The sequence below is a fragment of the Scyliorhinus torazame genome, chromosome 19, assembly GCF_047496885.1.
Source record: "Scyliorhinus torazame isolate Kashiwa2021f chromosome 19, sScyTor2.1, whole genome shotgun sequence".
NCBI lineage: Eukaryota > Metazoa > Chordata > Chondrichthyes > Carcharhiniformes > Scyliorhinidae > Scyliorhinus > Scyliorhinus torazame.
The window spans coordinates 100,650,840-100,667,585 of record NC_092725.1 but is presented as its reverse complement, the minus strand read 5'-3'; the positions used below and the strand labels follow the sequence as shown (position 1 = coordinate 100,667,585).

At 49.6% G+C, this 16,746-nt stretch overlaps 1 protein-coding gene across 2 annotated transcripts in view; it reads right to left on the bottom strand.

Annotated features, from left to right (window-relative positions):
* Nucleotides 1-16,746, bottom strand: part of tmtc3 (transmembrane O-mannosyltransferase targeting cadherins 3) — a 104,511-nt gene that overhangs the window by 63,689 nt on the left and 24,076 nt on the right. For both annotated transcript variants that reach the window (XM_072484931.1, XM_072484932.1), the window contains exon 3: nt 10,382-10,600. In XM_072484931.1, the coding sequence (XP_072341032.1) occupies nt 10,382-10,600 (219 nt within the window). The remainder of the gene's footprint in view (nt 1-10,381; nt 10,601-16,746) is intronic.

Here is a 16,746-nt window from a genome sequence, read left to right as displayed (position 1 = left end):
CTGGCGATTGCCCCGAGTGCTGTGAGGGGGTGGAAGGTGTCATGTGAGAGTACCTTTAAGAAATGGATGTTAAGCAATGTATCTTTAACATGATGAAGCAGATCATATTACTTAAGTGATGTCACAGGGGGGGAGCTGAGCTCACTTCTGCTTTTGGTTTCAGTTTGGCTGCGAGCAGCTAAAATGTGCCTGGCTGGTTTGGCTGAGAGCAGCTAAAAAGTGCTTGGCTGGTTTTGCTGAGAGCAGTTTAAAAGTGCCTGGCTGTTTTGCTGTGAGCTGATTAAAAGGAGAAAACCAGTTTGTGACAGCAGCTTGAGAAGTTCTGGTTTGCTGTGAGTTGCTTGAAGGGAGAAAGCCAATTTGAAAAAGCAGCTTGTGTGTGTCTGTGTGTTTCCAGAGAGCTGCAGACAGGAAAGCAAGGTGCTTGAGCTGAAGTCAACCAAGCTGATACATCTTTGTCACCCAACAGAAAATATATATATTCTGTGACTGGTGTGTTACTGTTTTGAAGGTTTGAAGCCTTTTGGATGTTTGAAGGAACATTTTGAGGGATTATTTAGTGGTGTATTATTTTCCGGGTTATCTTTGAAGTAAGGGGTGTTAAGGGATCCAATGTTTATTTGAAAGGTTAAGTTGAGTTCATAGAATAAACATTGTTTTGTGTTTAAAAACCAGGTGTCCATAATTGTAATATCACACCTGGGGAACAAGCCGTTTGCTGGAAAAGCAACAATCCATTAAAGGGAGAGGTTGGTTGAACTCCATGATACATTTTGGGGTTCTGAAAACACCTCGCCCAAAACAAAGGGAATGATTAGGGGAGGGGTGGAACACAGGGTATGCTCCTGTACGTATCGGACCCGCTGGCTGGGATGGACAGTATCCTAGGGATATTGAGAGAATTTGGCAGGTTTTCAGGTTACAAACTGAACATGGCTAAGAGTGAGATGTTTGCAGTGCAGGCGAGGGGCCAGAAGAACAGGTTGAAGGGGCTGCCATTTAGGACGGTCGGAGAAAGTTTCCGATACTTAGAGATACAGGTGGCATGAGACTGGAGCAGGCTGCATAAATTTGACTAGAGTGGTGGAACAAATAAAGGGCGAGTTCAGGAGATGGGATGCACTCCCACTATCACTTGCGGGGAGAGTGCAGACGATAAAGATGACAATCCTCCCAAGATTCCTGTTTATTTTTTAGTGCATCCCGATTTTCATCCCGCGGTCCTTCAAAAGGGTCAATAAGATTATTATGGGCTTTGTCTGGACGGGGAAGTCTCCGCGGGTGAAGAAAGCGATGCTTGAGAGGAACCGTATCGAAGGGGGGGGGGGGGGGTGCTGGCGCTGCCGAACCTTAGCAACTACTACTGGGCGGCCAACATAGCCATGGTGAGGAGTTGGATGGTGGGTTCGGGGTCTATTTGGGGGAGAGTGGAGGCGGCTTCATGCAGGGGCACCAGTTTGGCAGCCCTGGCCACGGCCCCCCTACCGCTCTCGCCGGCCAGGTACTCCACCAGCCCGGTAGTGGTGGCAGCCCTGCGGATCTGGGGCCAGTGGAGGAAGCATGTAGGGGAGGTGGGAGCATCGGTCTCTTCTCCAATATGCGACAACCACCGATTCGTCCCTGGGAGTATGGACGGTCAATTCCCAGCGTGGTGGTGGTGGGAAGGATGGGCGATATGTTCTCTGGGGGGAGCTTCTCGAGCGTGAGGGGCTTGGAGGAGAAATTCGGACTAGTCAGAGGGAATGACTTTCGGTACTTGCAAGTGCGTGACTTCATACGTGGTCAGGTCCTATCCTTCCCACGCCTCCCGCCAAATGGGATCCAGGACAGAGTAGTGTCTAGGGGGGAGATAGGAGAGGGGAAAGTCTCGGATATTTGCCGTGAACTTAGGAAAGGGGAGGAGTCCCAGACAGAGGAACTGAAGCTCAATTGGGAGGAGGAACTAGGCGAGGAGATGGAGGAGGAGGTATGGGCGGAAGCCCTGAGTAGGGTAAATTCAACTGCAACACGTGCTAGGCTCAGCCTGATTCAGTTCAAGGTCGTCCACCGGGCCCACATGACGGCGGCCCGCATGAGTAAATTCTTTGGGGTGGAGGATAAATGCGCTAGGTGTGCGGGAGGGCCAGCGAATCACGTCCACATGTTCTGGGCATGCCCAAAACTTAGGAGAAACTGGGAGGGATTTGCGGACGTCATGTCCCAGGTACTGAAAACTAGTGTGGTGATGAGTCAAGCGGTGGCAATTTTTGGGGTCTCGGAAGACCCGGGGGTCCAGGAGGAGAAGGAGACCGACGTCTTGGCCTTTGCTTCCCTGGTAGCCCGGTGACGTATACTGCTGGCTTGGAAGGACTCAAAGCCCCCAAAGACGGAAGCATGGCTCTCGGACATGTCGAGCTTTTTAGGGCTGGGAAAAATTAAGTTCGCCTTAAGAGGATCTGTATTAGGGTTCGCCCGAAGGTGGCAACCATTCATCGACTTCTTCGCGGGGAATTAAATGTCAGCATCCTGCCAGTAAGGACTTTTGGGCTCTTTTGAGGAGCCCCAGCAGCATTTGTTCGCCGGTTCCCAGTGTGGGAAGGTGACAGTACGGTTTCCCCGGCACTGTATGGATTGGACCAGGAGTGGAGCGGTGAAAAAAGTAATTCTGGGGCAGCGAAAAGTGCGAGGGAGGAAAGCCAAGATGGCGGCGGGTGGAGACCAGGCAGCGTGGGCGCAGTGGGTGCAAGAGCAGCAGGAGTTTCTCAAGCGCTGCTTCACGGAATTGAAAGCAGAGCTGCTGGAGCCGACAAAGGCTTCGATCGACAAGCTGGTCGAGACCCAGAAGGCCCAAGGGGCGGCGATCCGGGAGGTGCGGTAGAAGGCCTCGGAGAATGAGGACGAGATATTGGGCCTGGCGGTGAAGGTGGAGGCACACGAGGCGCTGCATAAGAAATGGCAGGAGAAGTTCGAGGACATGGAGAATCGGTCGAGGAGGAAGAATCGGCGGATTCTGGGTCTCCCGGAGGGAGTGGAGGGGTCGGATGCTGGAACATATGTGGTCACGATGCTGAACACGTTGATGCGCGCGGGTGCCTTCCCAAGGCCCCTGGAGCTGGATGGGGCCCACCAAGTCCTGGCGAGGAGGCCCAAGTCTAACGAGTCGCCGCGGGCGGTATTGGTGCGGTTCCACTGCTTGGTGGACAGGGAGTGTGTCCTAAGATGGGCAAAAAAGGAGCGGAGCAGCAGGTGGGAGAATGCAGAGGTCCGTATATACCAGGACTGGAGCGCGGAGGTGGCCAAGAAGAGGGCCGGATACAATCGGGCTAAGGTTGGTCTGCATTGGAAGGGGGTGAAATTCGGGATGCTGCAGCCGGTGCGACTGTGGGTCATGTTTAAGGACCGGCACCATTACTTTGAGATGCCGGAGGAGGTGTGGACCTTTATTCAGGCCGAAAAGTTGGACAGACTGAGGGTCGGTTGTGAGGGGAGGTCGCTGGGGGGGGCGGCTGTGGTTACTGTGCTTTGGGGGATATTCTATTCTGTTCTGTATTGTTTCCTTGGGTGCTGGGTGGGGTAGGGTGAAATGGTTCGAAGTGGGGGATTTGAGAGAGTGTGGGCGTCGGTGGTTGCAAGGACGGGGTCCCGTTGGGGGCGGAGAGCTGGGATTAGGCCGCAAAAAGGTGCTGCGCCAGAGAGGGCGGGGCCGGTCTGATGGAAAGCGCGGGCTTTTCCCCGCGCTAGGGAAGGAAGGGGGCGGGGGCAGGCACACTGGGGGGTCGATGGAGTGGCAGGGGTGGCCGGGGTCAGCAGGAGTCAGCTGACTTACGGGAGTGCTGTGGGGGGAGCAACGCAGCTATGGGGGGAGCAACGCAGCTAGGGGGTGGACCTAGCTGGGGGGGGGGGGGGGACTGGGTTGCTGCTGCATTGGCCAAAGATGAGCTGGAGCTCGGAGAGAGAGTCGGGGCGGGGGACTGCCGCTGGGGGGGAATGGAGAGTGCGGGAGGCGCGGGCACGTGGCTGGCCTAGAAAAGGGGATGGCTAATTGGCTGGGGTGGGGCGGGAAGCCCCCTGATCCGGCTGATAACTTGGAATGTGAGAGGCCTGAACGGGCCAGTCAAGAGGGCCCGTGTGTTCGCGCACCTGAAGGGACTGAAGGTAGATGTGGTTATGCTCCAGGAGACGCAGTTGAGGGTGACAGATCAGGTTAGGCTGAGAAAGGGGTGGGTAGGGCAGGTTTTCCACTCGGGGTTGGACGCAAAGAATCGAGGGGTGGCGATTTTGGTGGGGAAGCGGGTGTCGTTTGAGGTGCTGAACATCGTGGCAGAAAATGAAATGAAATTTAAATGAAATGAAATTTGTTTATTGTCACGAATAGGCTTCAAATGAAATTACTGTGAAAAGCCCCTAGTCGCCACATTCCGGCGCCTGTTCGGGGAGGCTGTTACGGGAATTGAACCGTGCTGCTGGCCTGCCTTGGTCTGCTTTCAAAGCCAGCGATTTAGCCCTGTGCTAAACAGCCCCTAGGTAGGTATGTGATGGTGAGTGGTAAGCTGCAGGGGGTGCGGATGGTATTACTGAATGTATATGCCCCGAATTGGGTGGATGCCGGATTTATGCGGCGCATGTTGGGCCGGATTCCTGACCTGGAGGCAGGGAGCTTAGGATGGGTAAGAGGCCGGTGGCGGCCAAGGTGCTGAGGGGGTTTATGGACCAGATGGGAGGAGTGGACACATGGAGGTTTGTCAGGCCGGGGGCCAGGGAATTTTCTTTTTTTCCCCACATCCATAAAGCCTACTCCCGGATAGACTTCTTCGTTATGAGCAGGGCACTAATTCCGAGGGTGGAGGGCACGGAGTATTCGGCCATAGCCATCTCAGACCATGCCCCGCATTGGGTGGAGCTGGAGCTAGGGGAGGAGAGGGATCAGCGCCCGCTGTGGCGCCTGGATGTGGGCTTGCAGGCGGATGAGGTGAGCGGGCGGATCCGGGGGTGCATTGAAAGCTATCTAGAGGCTAACGATAATGGGGAGGTGCAGGTGGGGGTGGTCTGGGAGGCACTGGAGGCGGTGATTAGGGGAGAGCTAATCTCCACTGGGGCCAACAAGGAGAAGGAGGAGAGAGGGAGAGATTGGTGGGGGAGATTTTAAGGGTGGATAGGAGGTATGCAGAGGTCCCCGAGGAAGGACTACTCAAGGAGCGACGAAGCCTCCAGGCTGAGTTCGACCTGTTGACCACCAAGAAGGCAGAGGTGCAGTGGAGGAGAGCGCAAGGGGCGGTGTATGAGTATGGGGAGAAGGCTAGCTGGATGTTGGCACACCAGCTTCGGAAGCGGGAGGCAGCGAGGGAGATTGGGGGAGTTAGGGATAAAGGGGGGAACACGGTGCGGAGTGCGGTGGGAATAAATGGGGTATTTAGATACTTTTATGAGGGGCTGTACAGGTCTGAGCCTCTGACGGAGGAGGGGGGGATGCGTCGATTTTTGGATCGACTGAAGTTCCCGAGGGTGGAGGAGGAGCAGGTGGCTGGGCTTGGGGCACAGGTAGGGCTGGAGGAGCTGACTAAGGGGCTGGGGAGTATGCAGGCGGGGAAGGCACCGGGGCCAGATGGGTTCCTGGTGGAATTTTACCAGAAGTACACGGACCTGCTGGGCCCTCTATTAGTGAGGACTTTCAATGAGGCGAGGGAGGGGGGGGACCCTACCCCCGACGATGTCCAGGGCGCTGATCTCGCTGATCTTGAAGTGGGACAAGGACCCATTACAGTGTGGGTCCAACAGGCCAATCTCTCTCCTCAACGTGGACGCGAAGCTGTTAGCGAAGGTGTTGGCTACCAGAATTTAGGACTGTGTCCCGGGGGTGATTCACGAGGACCAGACAGGTTTTGTTCAGGGAAGGCAGCTGAATACCAATGTGCGGAGGCTCCTTAACGTAATCATGATGCCTACAGTGGAGGGGGAAGCGGGGATAGTGGCGGCTATGGATGCGGAGAAGGCCTTCGATAGGGTGGAGTGGGGGTACCTCTGGCAAGTGTTGAGGAGGTTTAGGTTCGGGGAGGGGATCATTAGTTGGGTCAGGCTACTTTACGAAGCCCCGGTGGCGAGTGTAGCCACGAATCGGAGGAGGTCGGAATACTTTTGGCTGTACCGGGGGGACGAGGCAGGGGTGCCCCCTATCCCCCTTGCTATTTACATTGGCAATTGAGCCTTTCGCTATGGCTCTAAGGGAGTCCAGGAACTGGAGGGGGCTGGTCTGGTGGGTGGGGGGCGGGGGACACACACCGGGTTTCATTGTATGCCGATGACCTGTTACTGTATGTGGCGGACCCAGTGGGGGGGATGTCGGAGGTGATGCGGATCCTCAGGGAGTTTGGGGTCTTTTCCACGTATAAGCTCAATGTGGGGAAGAGTGAGCTCTTCGTGGTACACCCAGGGGACCAGGGTAGGGGGATAGACGAGCTTCCACTGAATAGGGCGGAAATTGTTTTCCTGGGGATCCAGGTGGCCAGGAGCTGGGGGACCCTTCACAAGCTCAACTTGGCGAGGCCGGTGGAGCAGATGGAGGAGTTTAAAAGGTGGGATATGCTGCCACTCTCCTTGGCGGGTAGGATACAGTCGGTGAAGATGACGGTGCTCCCGAGGTTCCTTTTCATATTCCAGTGCCTCCCCATCCTGATCCCCAAGGCCTTTTTTAAGCGGGTCAGTAGGAGCATCATGGGATTCGTGTGGGTGAAAAAGACCCCGAGGGTGAGAAGGGTGTTTCTGGAGCGGAGTAGGGACAGAGGAGGGTTAGCGTTACCTAATCTGTGTGGGTATTACTGGGCTGCCAATGTGGCGATGATACGTAAGTGGGTAATGGAGGGGGAGGGGCAGGGTGGAAGAGGCTGGAGATGGCATCCTGTGTGGGCACGAGTCTGGGAGCGTTGTGACAGCATTGCTGCCGCTCCCGCTGACTAGGTACACCACAAGTCCGGTGGTGGCGGCGACTTTGAAAATTTGGGGGCAGTGGAGGCGCCACAGGGGTGAGGTAGAGGCTTCGGTTTGGTCCCCGATCCGGGAGAACCATTGGTTCGTCCCGGGGAGAATGGATGGAGGGTTCCTGAGCTGGCACAGGGCAGGAATTAGAAGGATGAGGGACCTGTTTTTAGATGGGACGTTTGCGAGCCTTGGGGCGCTGGAGGAAAAATTTGGGCTTCCCCCCGGAAATGCCTTCAGGTACACGCAGGTAAGGGCATTTGTAAGACGGCAGGTGAGGGAGTTCCCGCTGCTTCCAGCACTCAGGATCCAGGATAGGGTGCTCTCGGAGGTGTGGGCTGGAGAGGGCAGGGTCTCAGCGATTTACCAGGAGATGCAGGAGGAGGAGGAGACCTCGGTGGAGGAGCTAAAGGGTAAATGGGAGGAAGAGCTTGGGGAGGAGATAGACGAGGGTACGCGGGCGGACGCCCTGGGTAGGGTTAATTCTTCCACCTCTTGCGCCAGGCTTAGCCTGATACAATTTAAGGCTCTTCACAGAGCTCATATGACAGGGGCGAGGCTGAGCAGGTTCTTTGGGGTGGAAGACAGGTGTGGGAGGTGCTCGGGGAGCCCAGCAAATCAAACCCATATGTTCTGGGCGTGCCCGGCGCTGGATGGGTTCTGGAGGTGTATTGCGAGGACGGTGTCTAAGGTGGTGAACGCCCGGGTTAAGCCGAACTGGGGGTTAGCACTATTTGGGGTATCGGACGAGCCGGGAGTGCAGGAGGCGAAAGAGGCCGGTATTCTGGCCGTTGCGTCCCTGGTAGCCCAGCGGAGGATTCTGCTACAGTGGAAGGATGCGAGGCCCCCGAGCATGGAAGCCTGGATCAGCGACATGGCAGGGTTCATTAAATTGTAAAGGGTAAAATTTGCCTTGAGAGAGTCAGTGCAAGGGTTCGTCAGGCGGTGGCTACCGTTCCTAGACTTTCTAGCGGGGCGTTAGGAGGTGGTCAGCAGCAGCAACCCAGAGGGGGGGGGGGGTACTTTGTGTTTTCTACGGTGTTTATTATTGCTTAATGGGGGGGTTTGTATATTGGGGGAATTTGTGATGTAGTTGTATGATGGTTATTTATGTGTTCTTTGTTTTTATTTTTTTTGTAAGGGGGGGGGTTGTGGAAAATATGTAAAAAATTTGAAGGAAAAAATTTCCCCCAAAAAAATACAATGCCAAAAATACCTCAATAAAATTGTTTATTAAAAAAAAAAGATAGCGAAAGGTGGCATAAGCTCATAGCAGCCTTACATCCCTCAAGTGACAAAGAAGATAAATAAGTAATGTGTTGAACTTGAGAGCCGATTATAACGTTAACAGGGAATTTTGTGCTTTGGACTAGTACCCATAAAGAACTGAGCCCCAAGAATCCTAAAGTTCAAAAAGCCAGCAGAGAAAGAAAGAAAGGCCTTCATTTCATTCGCTTAAGTTGTATCCAAATTTCAATGGCAAAACTGGCAGCCTTATAAATTAACTACACAACTTGGGCAACACATCAGTAGGAGAATCCCAAATCGGGGCTTGTGAATTCCAATGGGGCTCTGGGATTAGATTTCGGGACTACAAGCTCCAAGGCATCAATGGTGGCGGTGGAGCTTAGAATGAGTTTTGACAGCTGCAAGGAGTCTTTAAATCTTTGTTTTTTTCTGTATGTGGGTATAGCTTAATCCTACGTTCTGAGGCCCGACTGCTGATACAACCACAGCCTATAAAAAGGTGTCCCTCGCCACCCCCCTCAACAAATCTCTGATCCTCACCTCAATTTTCACGCTGGGGTCACACCAAGTCTGAGGTATTAAAGTGGGGTCACGTCAGGAAAAAAGGAGGATGTGTTGTGCATTGAGGAGAAATCATGAAAACCCACTTCATACATTTGTTTACAGCTACAGCACAAATAGTATTTTAAAAATCTTTGTATTCTCCTCATTTTCATCTAAAACACAATGAAAGTTAAAAAAAAACCAAATACAATAACAATCCCCCCAAAACAGCACCCCCCTCAATATACAGACCAATACATCCGCTTGTGCGTTGCAGGTAAAAAAATTAACAGTCAATCAGTAAACAGTGCAATCAAAACAACACTAACCCCAACCCCACCCTCATGTTCAATGCAACCAGTTCTCGAAAATGCATAATAAACAACCCCCATCAATTGTAGAACCCCTCCTTCATCCCCCTCAGCTCAAATTTCACCTTCTCAAGGGTCAGAAATTTAAGAAGGTCCCCCCGCCAAGCCCAGGCACAGGGTGGAGAAGCTAACTTCCACCCCAAGCTACACCACAAATAGTGAGTAGTAAAAAGTCTCCCCTAAGATCAATGTTCAAGTGTCAATAAGCATTCAGCTGTATTTGTTAAATACTTAACCAGTCTTTAAAATTATGGAACAGTTTGATCGGGATGCTTCCACTTGTGGGGAGTCCAAAACTATGGACCATAAATATAAGATAATCATTTAAAAATCTAAGAAGAAATTCTTTACCTAGAGTGTTGTTAGAATGTGGAATTCACTATCACACGGAGCAATTGAGGCGAATAGCATAAGATGATTTTTTATGGGGAGACTGGATGAGGAAGTAAGGAAAAGGTGGTGACACTGATAGGGTTAGATGGAGAGTGGAATGAAGCTAATGTGGAGCATAAACTAGCATAGAATGGCTTGCATCTGTGCTGTAAATTCTCCATAATTCTATTTCATCTGAATTGATCGTCTGGGTCTGAGACTAAGCTCCCATGTGCCACACAGTGATGAACAATTGGTATTGCAATTACTGTAAGAGTCACTGCCTCCAGACCACACCACACCACAACAGGCCAGACAAGGCTCATCAACGAATAACCAGCCAAACAGGTACACTCAAAATAGGGGGTCCAGCAATTCCCAGTACCGAACGAAGCCTGGAGCTGCCACCCGAGCACAATCTAAGCTGGCTTTTGTGCTCCAGTGAGGGTAGGACAAGCTGGGTCATATCCGGGATTGAGCTGTAGTCCTCCCAAAACAAGCATCGTGATGACAGACATGACCAGGATTGGAAGTGTATTACATAATAATGGACGAGGGTGGCCACCTGGCTGTTCAGTTACTTTATAGTCCCTGTTCTCCCACTGCACCATCTAAATGATCATTAAATTCTAGGGCTTCTTTCTCAACCACTCCATGTGACGGTCCTAGAGTGAAGAACTCGCTAACATCAGTGCTAAAATTGGTAACTAAGAGCAAGAGGCCTGCACCGGGGAAGAACATTACTTTTTAAACTTGAAAACCGAGCAATGGAGAACACAGCAGGAGCTTTCTTTTTGTTACTAATGCTGACTTACTTTTGGAAAAGAGCTTTGCGTGCCTGACTTCAGTTAAGTTTGTAAAAACCTCACATGTATGCACATGTCTAAATCCTTACTCACCGCTTCTGTGTGAATTGGATGAACCGCAAAAAGCAGAGAGGCAATCAGACTGGACTTCCTGTCCAAGAACAGCTGGCATACTTTGAGATAGATTACGCAGACCACTGCATGCAGGACAAGATTTAAAAGATGATAGAAAGCAGAATTCAGTTCACTGAAAAGGTAGTTTAATCGGAAGGTAAGCACAGTGAGTGGTCGATAGGATTTGTGGCTCCTTTCCTGTAAAGGAAAAAAAAACATTTTTTACATCAACGTAAAAATCTATGCATGAGTGACACCATGTAGAAGTCATTTTCATTTCTCCATTTACAAGTAGCTTTAAAAACAGACAGGGCTGTGGCAAAGTAGAAACCAATCAAGTCATTCAAGTTAAATAATTCAGAGCTGGCTAAGATTCACCCTGATCAGCATTTATTTATATTTCTGTTTGGATTTCAATTTTAATTCTGTTTACAAATTAGTCTATCAAAATCATTAGATCACCAGATGAACGCCACATTGTTTCTTTGAACGGTGCTGTGGGATATTTTACATCCACCAGCGAGGCCAGACAGTGCCTCAGTTTAAACTCACCTGAAGACAGCAGCTCCAACAGTGCTCCCTCAGCACTGCAAAGGAACGTCAGCCTTGATTTTTGTGCTCTAGTTTCTGGAGTGGGACTTGAACCCAGAAACCTCTGATTCATAGGCAAGAATTATACCATCTGGGCCATAGCTGACACATACGGTGTACAGCACACTTTGTTACTCATTTGTGGTTTTAAAAAAGCATTGGCAATCCAAAGATGAAAAGGAAATATTTTTTAGAATACAAAAGTGATGAAATCGTAAGTTTGTAAAAATGCCTTTTAGGATGCAGTATTTTACTATGGGTTTTCAACACTTCCATTTTAGGAGGGTCTTGAAGCAGTGTAGCTTCACAAGCATGTTATTTCGGGGGCTGGTTTATCTGTTAGTTGACTGGACAGTTGGGTCGTGATGCAGAGCAAAGCCAACAGCGTGGGTTCAATTCCTATACCAGCTGAGGCTATTCATGAAGCCCTGCCTTCTCAACCTTGCGTTGGCGTGACATGGGTCAAATTGTTACACTAGGGGCCAAAGACCAGTGTTCATACAAATAAGGTGAACTCGGGGTATTTTCAGCTGCAATGGGGAACAAGACATGGGGTATCCCATGCCCCCACTTTTATTTGCGTGGGCGATAGAGCCCTTGGCAATTGCGCTGAGGAGCTCGGAGATGTGGAGGGAGATAGTGAGGGGGGGGGGGGGGGGGGGGGGTGGGTGGAGCATAAAGGTGTCCCTGTATGGTGATGATCTTTTGTCATATATATCTAACCCAGGTCCCACGGTGGGGGATATAATGGAGCTACTCAGGTGATTTCGGGCTTTTTTGGGATATAAATTTAATTTGAAGAAGAGCTAGTGTTTTTTGGTTTCCTTTCCAGGGGTGGGAGCTGGCCTGGGGGGAATCGTCGTTTTGTGTGGCGACTACTCATTTCAGATACCTAGAGGAGCAGAAGGCTCAGGACCCAGCTCCGTAAATTGAATTTTACGAGCCTGGTGGATAAAGCAGGTATGTGGAGGTGGGACAGCCTCCCCATATCATTGGCAGGCCGGGTGCAGGCGGGAAAGATGAATATCTTGCCGTGGTTTTTATTTTTATTCCAGTGCCTACGGTCTTTTTGCAGAAGGTGTTTTTTTATGGGGGTGGAACGGTTGATTTTAGTTTGCATGGGCTGGTAATGTGATGAGGATTCAGAAGACAGTGCTTTGAATCTGGTGTTTTACTATTGGGCGGTGAACACAGGAAAGGTACTGAGCTGGGGTAGGGAGCCAGGGACAATGTGGTTGAGGATGGAGGTAGGCTCTTGTAGGGGGCCGGGGGTCGCGGGCAACACGCCACTCCTGTTTGCCCTGGGAAATACTCAGGTAATCCGGTGGTGGTAGCCACGCTGATGATTTGGAGGCGATTCTTCCAGCTTTTTAAGTTAGGGGTGGGGTCAAAGCTGATGCCGGTTCAAAAGAATCATGTGTTTGAGTCTGAGACTGGATGCCAGGTTTCAGGGATGAGAGGAGCCGTTAGATTTTTGCAGGTGCAGTACTTTGCAAGGAAGGTTTTCCTGATATTTCCGGTGTCACCTCCCTCCTCGTTGCTGGAGCGGATGTTGTCGCTGATGGGGTTGGAAGGCCGGGGGGGGGGGGGTCAACTCGGCGATTTATGGGAGCCTTTTGGAGGAGGATGTGGTGCCGCTGGAGGGGATTAGGGCCAAGTGGGAGGAGGAGTTGGGGACGGTGTTGGAGATGGGGCTGTGGTGTAAGGTGTTATGGCGGGTAAATGCCCCGACCTCGTATCCTATTGGAGTGGAGGTCAGTCTCTCCGCCCAATGCCTCAGTATGGCTTGGGACCTGATGGAGTTTCGGTATTTGGAGGTTACGTTTACCTTGAGAGAGGCGATTGAGAGCTGGGTCTGTTATTCTTCATTTTAAAGAGCTGGTTACCGTCAGCTGCTAGGGGGTGGGGGGAGATGGGAAGGGGCTATTCTTTGATAGAATAGAGTAGGTTGGTAGAGTAGGGTTGTTGTTCTGCATTGTTTTGTTTTGTGTATAAAATATTAAAAACCAAATAAAAATATTTTCCAAAAAAAAAAGCTCAGAATCAAATGGGACATCAAACATTCTGATCGACGCGACACCCGTCAACTTCAGAACAAGTTTTGTATCAAGCCATGTGAACCTGTTGAAGGAATAGGAGATAATACATTTCATTGTTCCCACAGAATATCTGAAACCTCTTTTTTGGAAAGAATCTAAGTATTTGAGCACATTTAAGGCTTGTGCTGGTTAACTGGGTGCAGCTGTGTAGCCGTTCATTCATTTTGCATTAGTCACTGAAACCTGGCCGAGTGAAGTCTCACACCAAAACTGCACACACAGAAAACACAAAACTGTGAGGAAATGTGTTTCAGCAGCGTGTACATGTAACTGCAGTGACTAAGAGAATGCAACATGCACATTCTTGACACAAGCCTAAATTCCAGTATTAACCTTTCTTTTAAAAAAGTGATGGACGAAACATCCACCTTCACAGATCCCTCGCTGGTTGGAGAATCTGTAGCTGCCTAAATGGCTACTTCAAAAGGAACCTATCTGGCCCAGAAGCTGCCCTTATATTGAAATCGGAGTAGATGAACAATAACATTTTCCTTACCAAACTTCGAACAGAAGTATTCATTCAGCCCTCAAATCTGTTCTGCCATTCAATTAGATCATGGCAGCTACGTATAACAACTCTATTTACTCACCTTTATCCCAAATCCCTTGAAACAAACAAAATTTACCAATCTGCCTTGAATGTTAACCATTGACTTCATTATGAGGGGAGTTTGCAGGATTCCACTAACCTTTGTGTGTGTAAATAGTCTAGCTCTAATTTTACACTGCGTCTCCTGCCAATGCAGGATGGCTGCTTATGGCATTATTTGGAAGGGACTCAGTACCAACAAAACGCTGACTGTATTATGAGCTTCTTTGCAGTGGTTTCACCAGCGATAAAAACATAAAAGCTGTGGCGTTTCATCATAGACATTTTTGCAGGTTTTTTTCAAAAATTAGTGAGCCATTTGAGTAGCCAGGCGATTTCTCAGATTTGCATGACTTGAAGTTAGCAAAACATAAATAAAAATAGAAACGGAGCACAGCGCTGAAAGCTTAACAATGAAACAGGCAAAAGGGAAAAGGGCAAAATACAGAAAGAATACATATGGCTGTGAATGAACTCTACTGTACATATATAATAATAATCTTTATTGTCACACGTAGGCTTACATTAACACCGCAATGAAGTTACTGTGAAAAGCCCCTAGTCGCCACATTCCGGCGCCTGTTCGGGTACACTGAGGGAGAATTCAGAATGTCCAATTCACCGAACAAGCATGTCTTTTGAGACTTGTGGGAGGAAACCTGGGCACCCGGAGGAAACCCATGCAGACTTGGAGAACGTGCAGACCCCACACAGACAGCGACCCAAGCCGGGAACCGAACCCGGGACCCTGGAGCCGCGAAGCAACAGCGCCAACAACTGTGCTACCGTGCCATCCGTGTTCAGAGCACCCGAACAGGCGGCGCAGCTATAAAGATGGCGGCCATTCACCTGGGCCTACCACCTGCAAGCAACTGCACATGCAAGGCATTGGCAGCAAACAAAGCCCTAATTTTAAGAGTACATCCTCTGAGGAGCATGTATTTCCACCTCGCAACTCCACCTTACTTCAGCTCACCTCCTGTTGAAACCATCACCCATATCTTTATTACAAGTGGATTTAACTATTCCAATACACACCCGGCTGACCACCCATCTTCAACCCTCTATAAATTTAAACTCATCCAAAACTCTGCTGCACATCTCCCAACTTGCCATTATTCCATTCACCCAAACCAATGTTCCCTCTAATTTCTGTTTGTTCTGCAGAGTTGGCTTGTTGCACTGCATGGTCCCTTTAAGATTGCCACATGGCCCCAACAAGGGAAAGTTGTTTGTGTGCATCCTTGTTCCCGTGTGGCATAATCCCACTTTCTGCATAGCATAGCAGGAACATTGCCCATCATCCCTGTGCTTGCTGACTGACTGACATTGGCTCCCTGCCTAAACCTCTATGCGCCCCCCTCCTTCTTTCTGATGCCCCTCAGAACCCAAGTCTTTGGTCAAGTTTTTGGTGACCTGCCCTAATATCTCCGTGTCAGATTTTACTGATAAGGTTCCTGTGAAAAATGTTGGCTGTTTTGACATGTTAAAGGTGCTATATTAATGCCGTTGTTGTTGTTGCCTGATTATATGCAAATGTCGTTTTCAAAAGGTCGGATTTTTAGACACTTTGGTATCTGCCTCTCCAAAGAAATTGCAGTACAAGACTCTTAAAACTTTGCAGTCGTCACTGCAAAATCATCGCAGGTGAGTTTGCTAACAATCCAGGGACATCTCTTAACATGACCAGGACTTAAAACATTGTGTCTCAAAGATCAGACTGGAGGTTTGGGCTTCAAGTTTTGAAAAGGAGGAAATGAGAAGTGCTTCCACATTCAAACTTTCACAGATCATTCCATCGGCTAAAAATAATTTTTCTTCCTTTGTACACAATCTGAAATGATAGTTAATGGCACCAGCTGCAAGATGTGCTGGTTAACAGAACTGCAAAGAGACTTCAATTCCACCAAGTGTGCAATACTTGCAAACCTTTGAACATTTTAGAAGGTACTCCTGATATATAAAGGCCTTTTTTAAATTTAAAAAAATGCAATTTGTTCAAAGGATCTAATTCTGAATTAACAGAAACATACTATAAAACTGTTTTACTGATCCTCCAAGTTGAGAATTCAACAACAACGTGCATTTATATAGCACATTACAATAGTGAAACAACACAATATGCTTAACGGGAACATTATCAGGCACATTTTTATATTGGGCCATGAGATATTAAGATCTGTGGTCAAACCTAGCTGACTGGATACAATTTAATGAGTGTCTTAAAGGGCAAGAGAGAGATAGCGAGGCAGAGAGATTGAGGCAGGGCTTAGGGCCGAGGCAACAACCCCTAGTGGTGAAATGAAGGAAATCAGAGGCAAGAATTGGAGGAACACAATGGGCAGTGTTCCCGCTACGTTATGCAGAAAGTGGCACGGTGGTACAATGGTTAGCACTGCTGCCTCACGGCGCCAGGGTCTGAGGTTCGATTCCCGCCTTGAGTCACTGCCTGTGTGGAGTTTGCGCATTCTTCCCGTACCTGCGTGGGTTTCCTCCGGGTGCTCCGGTTTCCACCCACAGTCCAAAGATGTAAAGGTTAGGTGGATTAGAAATGCTAAATTGCCCCCAGGTGGAGGGGTACAAGGATAGAGTGGGGAATTAGGCCTCGGTTAGGTTTGCTCTTTCAGAGGGTCACTGCAGACTCAATGGGCTGAATGGCCTCCTTCAATATTGGAGGGATTCTGTTCTATCAAGGACAGATGCAGGGCCGGAGATTACAGAGGTATGGAGGGGTAAGGCCACGGAGGAATTTGACCAAAGGATGAAAATTTTAAATTTGTAGCATTGACAGTGCAGGAGCCAATGTAGTTTAGTGAGCACAGGCTGGTTGGGGAGGGGAGGTGATGCGAATTAGCAGAGTATTGGATCAGTTCAAGTTTATGAAGTGTGAAAGATGGGTGGATGGTCGGGAGAGGAATGTAATAGTCAAGTCTAGAGGGAACAAAATTATAGATGAAATTCTATAGATTGTTTTGTTAGAATTTATAGGATCTCTGATGGATTTTGAGAGAACACAACAAATAGGAACTTCAGTGGCCCAAGCCCCCTCAAACCGGTTCCACCAT